General features: G+C 41.6%; 1 protein-coding gene across 1 annotated transcript; it reads left to right on the top strand.

Annotated features, from left to right (window-relative positions):
• The first annotated feature begins 252 nt into the window (after positions 1–252).
• irx4a (iroquois homeobox 4a) lies at positions 253–6,361 on the top strand. The gene is made up of 5 exons (XM_037454412.2): positions 253–591; positions 1,433–1,684; positions 2,248–2,354; positions 3,933–4,243; positions 5,174–6,361. The coding sequence occupies exons 1-5, from the start codon at positions 547–549 to the stop codon at positions 5,896–5,898; spliced, it is 1,440 nt and encodes a 479-aa protein (XP_037310309.1). The 5' UTR covers positions 253–546; the 3' UTR covers positions 5,899–6,361.
• Positions 6,362–11,700: the final 5,339 nt, after the last annotated feature.

The following is an 11,700-nucleotide window of genomic DNA, read 5'->3' as shown; positions in this document are numbered from 1 at the left end:
CCTGTGAATTGATTGATTTGGACTACAAATGTTGGACTACAAATGAATCTCGACGACATGTTTTTGAATTACTTCCTTCTATTTTTTGTCGTCATTCCGAGTAGGAGAATTCATATGAAAGTTACAGTCTGGTCATTTTCGAATGGGAAACTTCTGACGTCAGAGTCACCATCGTTTAAAACAACCCACCTCTGCTGCTGACGTCTTTTATAGTACTTTTTTCTACGGAACAAATATGTATCTGACATCAAAGTGATAATTCTAGGGAAAGAAAGAAATAATTTATCTTCTAAAAAAGGAAGAGAGAGAGAGAGAGAGAGCTTAAAGGTTTCTGCCTTTAATTTTTTTATTTTTTGCAGTTGAAAGGCGTTTGAGTGGGGGGCATTTTCCACAAATTAAACATGCTACTCTGCTTCGCCCTATAAGCATCCAAGCAGCCTGTGCTTACCAATCGATTGGTACAGTCAAACAGAGCTGCAGCCTCTCGCGTTAGAGTGGAGACCTTCAGTCTCGCTTTATTGCTGGATATTGGGGGACCTCTCTACCATGTCATATCCACAATTTGGATATCCCTATTCGTCTGCTCCACAAGTAAGTTCGTGTTAACCTTTGTTGAATGTATTGCATGTTCTACTTTTGACTTCGCAGCGATGGATATTCTCATCGATTTTACGCATGATCCCTTCACACATTTTGGCCAAGAATTTAGAGAAGCTGCCACAGTCCTTTTACGTATCGGGAAGGTATTACGTTACACACACCTGTGTTACTGCAGCGTTGGAAAAAGAAAAGGTTTAGAAGGAGAAACCAAGAAGACCCCCAACAACCCGTTTCCTGATTTCTGTCAGATAAAAGCCTCTCGGTAATGTCAACCATATGTTTATCTGCGCTGGAACACACATGCCCACTTGTTCTGCACACACGCTGCGTGTGTGCTTTGCACCGCGACCCAGATGTTGTTTTGTTTTGGCATCGAGCCACAAACAATGGTTTAGCTTTACTCTCGGTTTTACCAGCCGCTGTGGGTGAAATATGTTGCATTTGTAACGCCTTGGATCAAAGCTGACAGACCGCGCGTTTTGGACACGTTTTACGCGCAGATTACCACGGGAATACGACTCCCCATTCATCATCCAGTATCCGTATCTACAAGCATTGATTTTTTAGTTTTTAAAGATTAGCATTATGTAGGGACACGTTGCAAATGCGGTTAAGTTCACTTCGGTATTTTAAAATAATTATACTGATGTCAGAAAAGTAAATACTGTTTGGAGACAGGTAGAATCGCGATCCTTATTTTATGAAGTAAAAGTCGTTAACTAAGTTTGAAATGAAGATGCATTACATGAACATGTTTCACTGCAGAATGATATAAGGGACGGCTATAACTACAAAGTTGTAAAAGATCAATTATCCCTCGGTCCCCACCCAGTTCCTGATGACAACCAACTCTCTGACCACTTGCTGCGAGTCCACCGGCAGATCCATAGCCGACTCCGGAGTGGCGGCAGCCGGCCAGACACCGGTCTACTGTCCCGTGTACGAGAGCCGGCTGCTTGCCACGGCGAGGCATGAACTCAGCTCGGCCGCCGCGCTGGGCGTTTACGGGAGTCCGTACACCGGAGGTCAAGGCTACGGGAACTACGTTACGTACGGCACCGACGCCTCGGCATTCTACTCGCTGGTAAGCCAGTCCCCTGGTCCTTCATGACATTGATTAATGGAGCCACAGAGGGCTGACTCTTTTATGCTACACTAAAAAATACCAGCCTTTTACTTTTTACTTTTTCTTTTTTTTTTTACATTTTTCCCAATAGCATCATTTGAGCCAACTGTCTGTAAAAAATGGAAATGACTTCTCAGCAAGTCAGTTTAGGCTAACTTTATTGAGTTTTACTTCAGACAAGTTCTTTATCTCATTAAAAAAGGCTAGTGTATCAACATTTACAAGGAATTAGAGCATCCCCATATAGTCCAAGAATAGTGGATAATGTTGCAAAACATGAATTTATTTGGCCCGACCCCAGCACTGATCAAGCTTATAAACTTTAAACTTAGTCGAGTGCTGCATCCGATGTACAAATTATAATTTTACTATTGTCTATGTCATGTTACATGCCACTCTTCAACAGCCCTAATGAATTATATTAAAATAAAGTTTTGTCAGGACAACAACAAATCATTTAATGCAAAATGATTGATTCATTAGCGTCATCTTTAAACTCTTTTCTTTGTGTGTGATACCAGGGGGCATTTGACACTAAAGATCCCACAGCTTCTGCGCATGCGGGAATAACCCAGGCAACAGCCTACTATCCTTATGATCCTACCTTGGGACAGTACCAGTATGACAGGTATGTTTTCTCTGATATACTGTGACTTCTGTTTATTCCATAATGCAAGTCCCTTGATTCTCAATGCAGACATCAGCCCACTTTCAATAAAGACGCTACCCAAGTGTAATTTGACTAAATGCCCAGTTAGATTGACATGAAAGCCTATCTTGATCTGTGCTGCTTAGCCCAGTCAGGCTTGGATTCGCATGTCAACAGGGAGAACAGGATGATCAACTTGTAGAGTAGTATTGAGTATTGTGCACAAGTGTAGGGTAAAATTCTTCAGCGTTAAGTCAATCATCCCTGAGAGGTCGAGGTCTCATCACGTCACACTGGGTCGTCACCTTCATCTCGCGATACAATTCTCTCCTTATTGACGCTTGTGCTTCACACAACTTGTGCCCCTTTAAAAAAGACACACTTCCAAAAGACAGGCTCTTCCAGCATTGTGAAGAGCACGCCTGCTATTTGAAAGTTATTTTCAATAATCACAAGACATCCAAATTAAGTCTGCAAGCCCGCAGGCTATTTGAATTGATTCAGCAACTTTCAAAATCCCAGCACTGACAGGCATGTGTGATGCCAGCACTGACAACACGCTTCATGGTTGGCCGAGTGTCGTAGCTCTACAGCAGAATGAGAGTCATAGAAGCTGCTTTTTTGTTTTACCAATAACTCTGAATTGCATGAAGTGCAAAAGAGGGGCTGTGCTAATGAGTTGACATGCAATGCAAATGTTTTAAAGTCTATGGCAAAACAGAGTGAGAAACATGCAGGCCTGCAGCGGTACCGCTCAGTCTGCGCCCGCCTTTTACCTGAGGGCTCATCATTACACTCAATTAGGCAATTTTACAGTCTATTTTATCTGCAAGGAAACAACTCAGGCTATGGCAAGGTGCAGCGCTCCTCTCCTTTTGATTCCCTTAGCAGTGCTTGACCTGCACTAAGCTCTACGGAGAAATAAAGGCCTCATAAAAGCCTCCCCTGAGAGGACTTTTACAGCTCACTGCTGACTGAAAATCAACACTCTGCATTTTAAATGCATCTATGGTGGATGTTTGTAGGAGGAGAAGGAGTACGCTAAGAATGATTTTAACAGGTAATGCATTTGGTCACACTGGAAGCAGATGTACTTTGTATACCAAAAAGACAGATTTTTCCGACGTGTTTTAGGAAAAGAACTCTGCATTTGGACTGCATGCTGTATACTGGTCACTGCTTATATTAAATATATTCTATGAAATAATGACCAGACAATGTCAAGTTTAAAGTTACCCAAGGGATCTATAATACATACTGGTGTGCTTAAAAGGGGATGGTTTGCTCCTTACCAGCTCTCAATTTTCTAAATCTTTTAAGTGACTTGTTTTAATATGTCTTCTTTGACTTTTCAGACCATGAAGTAATTATAGGGGTACATATGATTAAGAGCGAGAGACTGCCAGCTTATTTAAAATATTTGCATAATTTCAATACTCCAAGAAGCAGATGGCTCTGTCATGGTTTTCATAAAAGAAACTACCAGGGCAACACATTAGAAATTGTATCACATAATCATAATTATTACCACTGTGGTTGTGTTCTCCTCATTAACAGATATGGTTCCATGGATGGGGGAACAAGGCGGAAGAACGCCACTCGGGAGACAACCAGCACACTTAAGGCCTGGCTGCAGGAACACAGGAAGAACCCGTACCCGACTAAGGGTGAAAAGATCATGCTGGCCATCATCACCAAGATGACCCTGACGCAGGTCTCCACCTGGTTTGCAAACGCCAGGAGGAGGCTTAAGAAGGAGAACAAGATGACATGGCCGCCCAGAAATAAGGGCTCAGAGGAGAAGAGATATGACGAGGATGAAGATGGGTCTCAAGAGGAGCAGATAAAGAGCGAGAACAACGAGGATGGTAAGTGTCATAATGTTGTGATGCCCAGTAGAAATTAAGAAAACTTTAAAGCTTTGTGCTTGATTGTTTAACATTACATCACAGGTGGCTTTTGTCTCATAAGCATATTTAATGCATTGTTATGTCGTCATGGCACTTGATCTTCTGACAACATTCTTCTGTTTTCTTTTATTAACTTTATTAAATTTGTGTAAATTAATATTTTCAGTAACACTTTCTTATCTCATCTCCTTCGGAATGATAAGAATGAATCAAAAAGTACCAAAGAATAACAACCATGATGACGCTATTATTTAAAGTCCACTGTCCACATCTGGAAAAACTTAAATCTGCTTTCTTTTTATTTTCATCCAACACACTCTAAGCTGGGATGATCTTATCAAACTAACACTTTAAATGAATACAAACATAAGAAAATTATTATGATGAAATGTATAAATGTAGTAAGACAATCCTATTTCATTTTGTAATATCTAATTTTGACAGTAACATGTTTAGTGTGATATAAGAAATTTTAAACATTGTGTTCTTATGGAATACAAAACACTGTATTTTTATGTATTTTCCAAATAACCCACATCATCAGTCTGCTATTTGTCATTATAAAAATATTTGAATATAAGACTAGCCCGTACGTTTTTTTTTTTTAAGGGATATGAATCGGATCAGGTTGGATGGTCGATTCACTCTTGATGGCATTGTTGTGTTTAAAGCTCATTATCGAATTGGACTAAATTCAAATGCATCAGACCTCCCCTTCACCTATACAACATTTGAAATGAAACTTCATTCAGGATTAAACTGATTATATGTATTTTCCATTATCATGGAATTTTTCCAGGTGTGATTAAAGTGATTATTATCAGAGGACCGATAACTTCATATCGCGCACTGACATCTCTGCCGTCTCTGCTCTCTTCTTTCCCCCAGAGACCAGAAGTCGGCCTGATAAGGACCTCCAGTTGAGCGATTTGGATGAATTCGACACGCTGGAGTCGGAGAACTCGGAGTGTGAGCTGAAGCACCGATACCACCTGAACACACACATGACGACGACGGGAGACTGCCCCGCCGAACACCTCGTCAAGGACTCGTCTCTGAAAATCTCCATTCCGGTTTCTCTGGGAGGGGAGCGGGACTTGAGCAAAAGTTGTCTCAAAACCAACCCGGAGGATTTCCAGGCGGACAGCAGACAGCAGGCGAAAGCATGTTACAACCAACAGCAGCAGCAGCAGCAGCAGCATCCAGGGCACCAGCTATTAGACGGCAAGCCTCGGATCTGGTCTTTGGCACAAACTGCAACGTCCCTGAACCAGACCGAGTACCCGTCCTGTATGCTGAGGTGCCAGCCGCCGCCCTCCTCCCTCACCCCGTCCCCCGCCGCTACCTCACCCGTGACCGGCCTGGACAACAGGCAGGACTCGCCGGTCACGACCCTGCGAAACTGGGTGGACGGAGTTTTCCACGACCCGTTGTTCAGGCACAGCACTTTGAGCCAGGCTCTGACCAACACCACCGTCTCTTGGACCACAAACCCCAAAGGCGCCATTCTGGAGGCTGAAAGGAGCGCGGCGGCCTTGCAGCAGCACCAAGACTCCGCCAAAGACAGTGCCATGAGTTTCCCAAAAACTATCAACAAACTTTTCTGCTCTTAACAAAACCAAATTACCATTTAATCGCCAAAAGAGACAGACTCTTTGTGACTGACTAAAAGTTGGATGGAAAAGCCTATTTCGTGTCAATGATTCCCCGACTATTTTTATTCGTTTTTAAAAGCAATGGTATAAACGGTGGTATTACACGAGTGAAATAACGGGATCTGTTTGACTTATTTGATTTACCGCACGCACAAACCGTATCGAAATGTATAACTAAAAGTTTACATCTTGGGGAAAAAAATAGGCCCTAAAGTTTACATAATGTTTCTTTTTGTTATTTTTATTTACTATGCGCATGCAAATGTAATTGATTATTATTTAGGTCTCAGCAGTTGAGTATCACTATTAAAAAAAAGTCTCACAAATGCACAGCCCTCACAGGAAGTGGAAGAGGGTATCTCAACTTGTTCACTGAAAATAAAAAGTCGGTTTCTGAGGAGCGCTTTGTTGCGTTGCTGTCCATGGTTCTGAAACGCAGGGACTCTAATTCGTTCTGGAACTTGTTCCTTTGTCTGTTTGTGCATGATATTTATCTAATAAATATCTACACGTCCACTGATTACAAAGGGCCTGCTGGACGGCTTATCCCACACCTTTAAAAACGCGATCTGCTGTTAAATAAAACAGTTAATTAAGTGCAATTGATTCTTAACCCATTACAACAGACGCGATCGAACATCGTCTACCATGAATATGACAGCGAGAAAATGAGGCAGCTCGACCCTCAAGACAGAACAATATCCGCATCTAAGATCTGCCTCATTAATTCCCTCTAAACAGGCTGTAATTGGGATGTTCGCAGTCATATTTCATGTCAGACTATTGATTTCCCCTTTCTCCTCTCTGATAATATTATCGAAACATCTCAACAGGGTCCATGATGCAGCTGTCAAAAGGGTAAGTTATTCGCCATACGTCCATTGATGGGTTCAAAATTGAAGCCTTACGAAATAATTTGAAGTGAAGAGTTTTCGTTTTGACACTAACCCCTCAATTTCCTAGAGACGGGCCCGACAAAAAAAACAGCCTGAATGCTGATTCCTCCGCTGAAAAGTGAAGGGGCTTTACGAGGAGCCACTCACATGGTCTAAAAGTGAAAAGGGCAAAGGAACTCGAATTAGTTGTTGTAGATAAAAGGGCAAAAAGAAAGGAGTCAAGGGTACTTGACAGTAATGGCGAAAGTGGAGCTCTCGAGGGACTCTGTCTGTCCTGCGAGAGACGCGGAAAGGGAGGAAGAGAGGGGGACTTCGGTGATGAATTTTAATGAAAAAAGACGACCCCCCCCCCGCCCGGTCTTTGATGAAAATGCTATAGTGGACAAAAGGGCTATTCTATAATTCGGAGTCAACATGTATGTTTGTAGTTGCTTTCTTACCACGTAAATTCTAAAATGAATTGCCTTTATAACGAAATTCCAAATGAATTGCCCTTATCTCATGCATTTTTAGGGAATAGTTATCTGACAGAAGCATGCATGATGATTTCTCATTTCTAAAGGGATATTTTGTATCGCCATTCACCTTACAGTAGACATGTTAAATAGGCTTCATGCAAACATTTTTTTAATTGTTCATAGCTACCGGTCAAATTTAAAGGCTCCACAGATAAAATAATACAGCCGTAACATTTAATTAATTTAGCACAAAGAGTGATTTTATTAGACCACTGAACCAAATGGCTTTGTATTAAAGAGAAAGAGACACGAAGTAAGACCAAGTAACTTGTGTGTGGGGGGGTGCATGGACAAAGACGTAGTGTGTTGAAGGAGAGAGAGAGAGAGAGAGAGAGAGAGAGAGAGAGAGAGAGAGAGAGAGAGAGAGACGCCAGCTATAACAAAATCGTTCAGCCGTAGCAAATGCGAACACACAGAGGGAGCGAGATGGTAAATTAACAGGGGCTTTTTACATAGAGACCAAATAAAACTGTAATCAGCGACGCGTTACTTTTCATTAAGCGGGGTTGACAGCAACACAGTCAGCCACTCCGACACATGAGCGTGGTCCGGGCTGAAATAAACTGCTCTTGAACCGGGAGTCATAAGATAATTCCTTAAGCTCCATTAACAACTCTTAGCCGCAGGAAATGGGCTCCCCATGAAAACATCTCCAAATCTAAAAGCTTTATCGACCTGGCAAACCTCAGCTGATGGCTTCCCTCTTTTTCAACTCCCCTCTGCCTCGCTCGCTCTTTCTCACCCCCCCTTCCCTTTTCTCTTTTTTCAACTTAAGGGACAGAAACGTCCAACTGAGGTAATAGACTTTGACACAACACATTAAATTGGAAATGAGAAAAGGGAGAATAAAGGGCACACTTAAACGCCTTTTAAACGTTACCAATTAGAGGTTTTAAACTTGAATAAGATGTAGGCCTTTGGCATATGGCTGAGTGATGGACTTTTAACTGAATACCTTCCCCACTTGGTAAAAACAGCACGTATAAGTGAGTGTAGTATTCCTACTGTGAGGTATAGGATTCATACAAAAGCTTTATCTCAATTCGGAAAGAAATGTCCCCAAGTAATGTGCAGTATTATAGTCTTAAGATATGTTTGGTATTTTACCCCAGTGGTTCAAATGATATTTTCAAAGTAATGGAACGCATCCTAAACTTTGTCCCTTCTCTTAAACAAGTGTCCTGCCAAACACACACAAAGCCTGACTGAAACACAGGACAATCATCAGCACAGAGCTTCCCCAGAGAGAGAGAGAGAGAGAGAGAGAGAGAGAGAGTCTGGTCAGGTTAATACTACAGTGACCCTGAGCCATAAATATATTTACACATCATTACACATCAACACACACGCAGACAGTGAATTACATTGAAACGCTTGCCACACACGCATCACCCTTAATTGAATATTTAATCTATTCATTGACTAACATTTATATGGTGAGGATAGCAGTGATGTGATCAAAGCTTAAATGAAAATATGAAGGCTGACCTCATGCAAAGAGCGACGTTGAGAGACCACACCCACATAAAAGTAGAAGGCACGTTGCTGACCTTACGCCTCATTCAAGAATCAATGGAATGGCCTTTCATTGTAATTAAAACACGCCACATTAATATTAGAAAATAGGAATTCACAGTTAAGAAAACAGCCTGTAGGTGTGTAATCATATCATTTCAAAAACATTTCTTTTTTTGGTCAGGATTAAATTACATCTAAATGTCAGTTCATGTGAATGGTTGGCATGGCTGATCCAAGCAAATGAATATATTGATATAACACAGAATAATACAGCAAGTGAAGAGGAGTTTCCGCACTTTAAACAAAGTGAAGTTCACATTTGTAGTTTTGTAGCTCCGGTATCATGACGTGTGACGTGTACGCCCCCCCACAGGTGTCGGGATGAGGTTTGGAATATTTACCCCTCTACTTTAAGATCTGAAGTGACTCCTCTTATTCTTCCTCCATTTGGAGATATGGCACGTATATGTGTGTGTGTGTTTGTGTGTGTGTGTGTTCAGAGCCCAGCTGCCAAAACGACATGTCCAGGATGTGCCTTCAGGCCCCAGTGCCTGGCCTCTATCAGGCCTCTATCATCGCCTCCCTGCAGCCGCTCCACAGGTCAAGAGGTTTTGGCCTGAGGGGCATCGCATTTCACCATCTCACCCGTCTCGGTCTGACTGGACTTTGTGTGTTTGTGTTCCAAAGGAAAATACATTCCACACCAATAACTTTACATCATAAACCGCTACAAATAAAACAGAATATTCTAATCATGTTCTCAATAGCTTTAGAAAACGCTCACAAACATGTCCAGTTAGATTTGTTTCTCAGTTTGGCTCACTTGATCCCCTATATACTATATTTACTAGCAACTGCAGTAACCCAGAAGTGGTCCGCTAATCTTACATCCTCTTAAAGTCAGAGCAAAGGCCAAGAGGGTCTAATCATGGATCACCACCACCACCACACTTCAACTCTGCTGCACAACTAAGACCCAGTTAAGCTCACGACAGACAGCGGAGATTCAGGGATGTCATTTATTTGCTGTCTGGTTATTATGAGGCTGAATTGGGATTTGTTTTAATTGCACTTATATCAAGAATTTAATAATGCCTGTTGAAGATCACTGTTTGATAGAAACATTGCAAAAAATCATTGGCTGAGGGAATTTAATTGTGTTATTTAGTTGGATTATTGTCGTGTTCCAACACTTTGAACCCACACCTGTGGAAGTTTGTTGGATGTGCGCCGTGTTCGCTGTCGCCCTTATTTGACATGACGGCGAGAACACACGTGTGCCTAAATCTGATGGTATTCTTGACTTAATTTAATGGAGGAGCATTTGAAGTGTTCCCATATGGATGCAGCTATGCTGCTGAGTGAAATCTCGTTGACCCAACGTGGCGGATCAGATTGAAGTTCACTGTCAGAATCACACGCTGAGTTTCTGGGAGATTCACAGTGTGCAGATTGATAAATTCTCCCCCAACAGTAGTCATACTGTTTACTGTGATTACATTGCAAAGAGGCACATCTGGGCAATTTCATTAAATGACATCGTGATGTAAGCAGCTGTAGGTAAAACGATGTACTGTGGGTATAGTTACACACAAAAGGAAAAACAGGCATTGAGCCTGTTTTTCTTTTTATCTAGAGTCCCACTAAAGCCATGTAGAGGTAATTGCTAAAGGTCAAAAGAGACTGTGTTTTACCAACACATTTGTGTTTATCATTCAGGACAGATCAATACAATACTGTTGTTTTAAAGAACAAAAGCCAGGGGGAGACTTAACACTGACCTTTGCTTCCATTTTCCATTGTGTTCGGGAGTTTCAGCAAAACATACAAATGAGGTTCTTGAGTTTTACTGGAAGTAAAAGGTTTCTTGTAGTTTTTTTTTTTTTTTTTTGTAAATTGAATTTCCTAAATATAATCTCTTTGGAGAAACCTGACTAAGGTATAAAGGTATCAAAAAGGCATTTCTTCTTCACAGTTAAGTATTTAGAATTTATTCCAACATAAAAAAAGAGCAGTCAATAAAACATTGACAATCTTATTGTTGTTAGGGTTGGTTCGTGGAAGGATTACGTTTTAGCACCAGCCCCGAGCTGAATCTATTTGAAGACGCTAATTGGCTAAATCATACTTTTATATCTTTAATCAGTCTAAACTGCCTGAGCATGTATAGCGCATGTATGAAAACATTTAACGCAACAGCATTATAACGCAAAACTACTTTGTTTGACCTGTGACATGACCTCAACAACATTTAGCATTTCAACTTAGTATAGTTGCAGTGTGCCGAGTTGCCAAAGCAAGCATTCGGGAATAATGTTAACACAAAAGAAACCTTGAAAACTGAACACAATCGAGGGCTTTACAAAACCTTTCAATGTACAATGTACAAATATTGTATGAAAACAAGTGTATATTTGTTGTCATATATGGAACCTAGCACTGCTGTTACTTTCATGAAAATATAAAATCCAACCGTTTCCCACTCAAGAAGAACCTGCATTTGATAAAGTATGTGGTATAACTTGAATGGGTTTCGCAGCAGCAAGAATAAAAGCAGAGAGGTTCCAAAATAGCACCGCTAACAAGTCCCGCAGAGAGAAGAAAAGAGACACCTTTGCAGGCCCATTGCTCCTGGGCTCCAACGTGTAGTGTGACGACTCAGTAGCTCCAACAGGTCGACTTCAGACCACTTGGAGAGTTTTGAGAGACAGCCTGGCCAGCTGCCAGGATGTGCTCTGACGCGCCAGGTGAGTCTCCGTCTGCCACGCGTCTCAATCAACCCTTTTCTTTCCGTCTCTCCTCTCCTCCGGTGGATTCGTCTCCCCTCC

This window comes from Pungitius pungitius, chromosome 11, assembly GCF_949316345.1.
Source record: "Pungitius pungitius chromosome 11, fPunPun2.1, whole genome shotgun sequence".
In the NCBI taxonomy this organism is placed as follows: Eukaryota; Metazoa; Chordata; class Actinopteri; order Perciformes; family Gasterosteidae; genus Pungitius; species Pungitius pungitius.
Note: the sequence above shows the minus strand (reverse complement) of the source record. Positions and strands in the feature narration are given on the sequence as shown.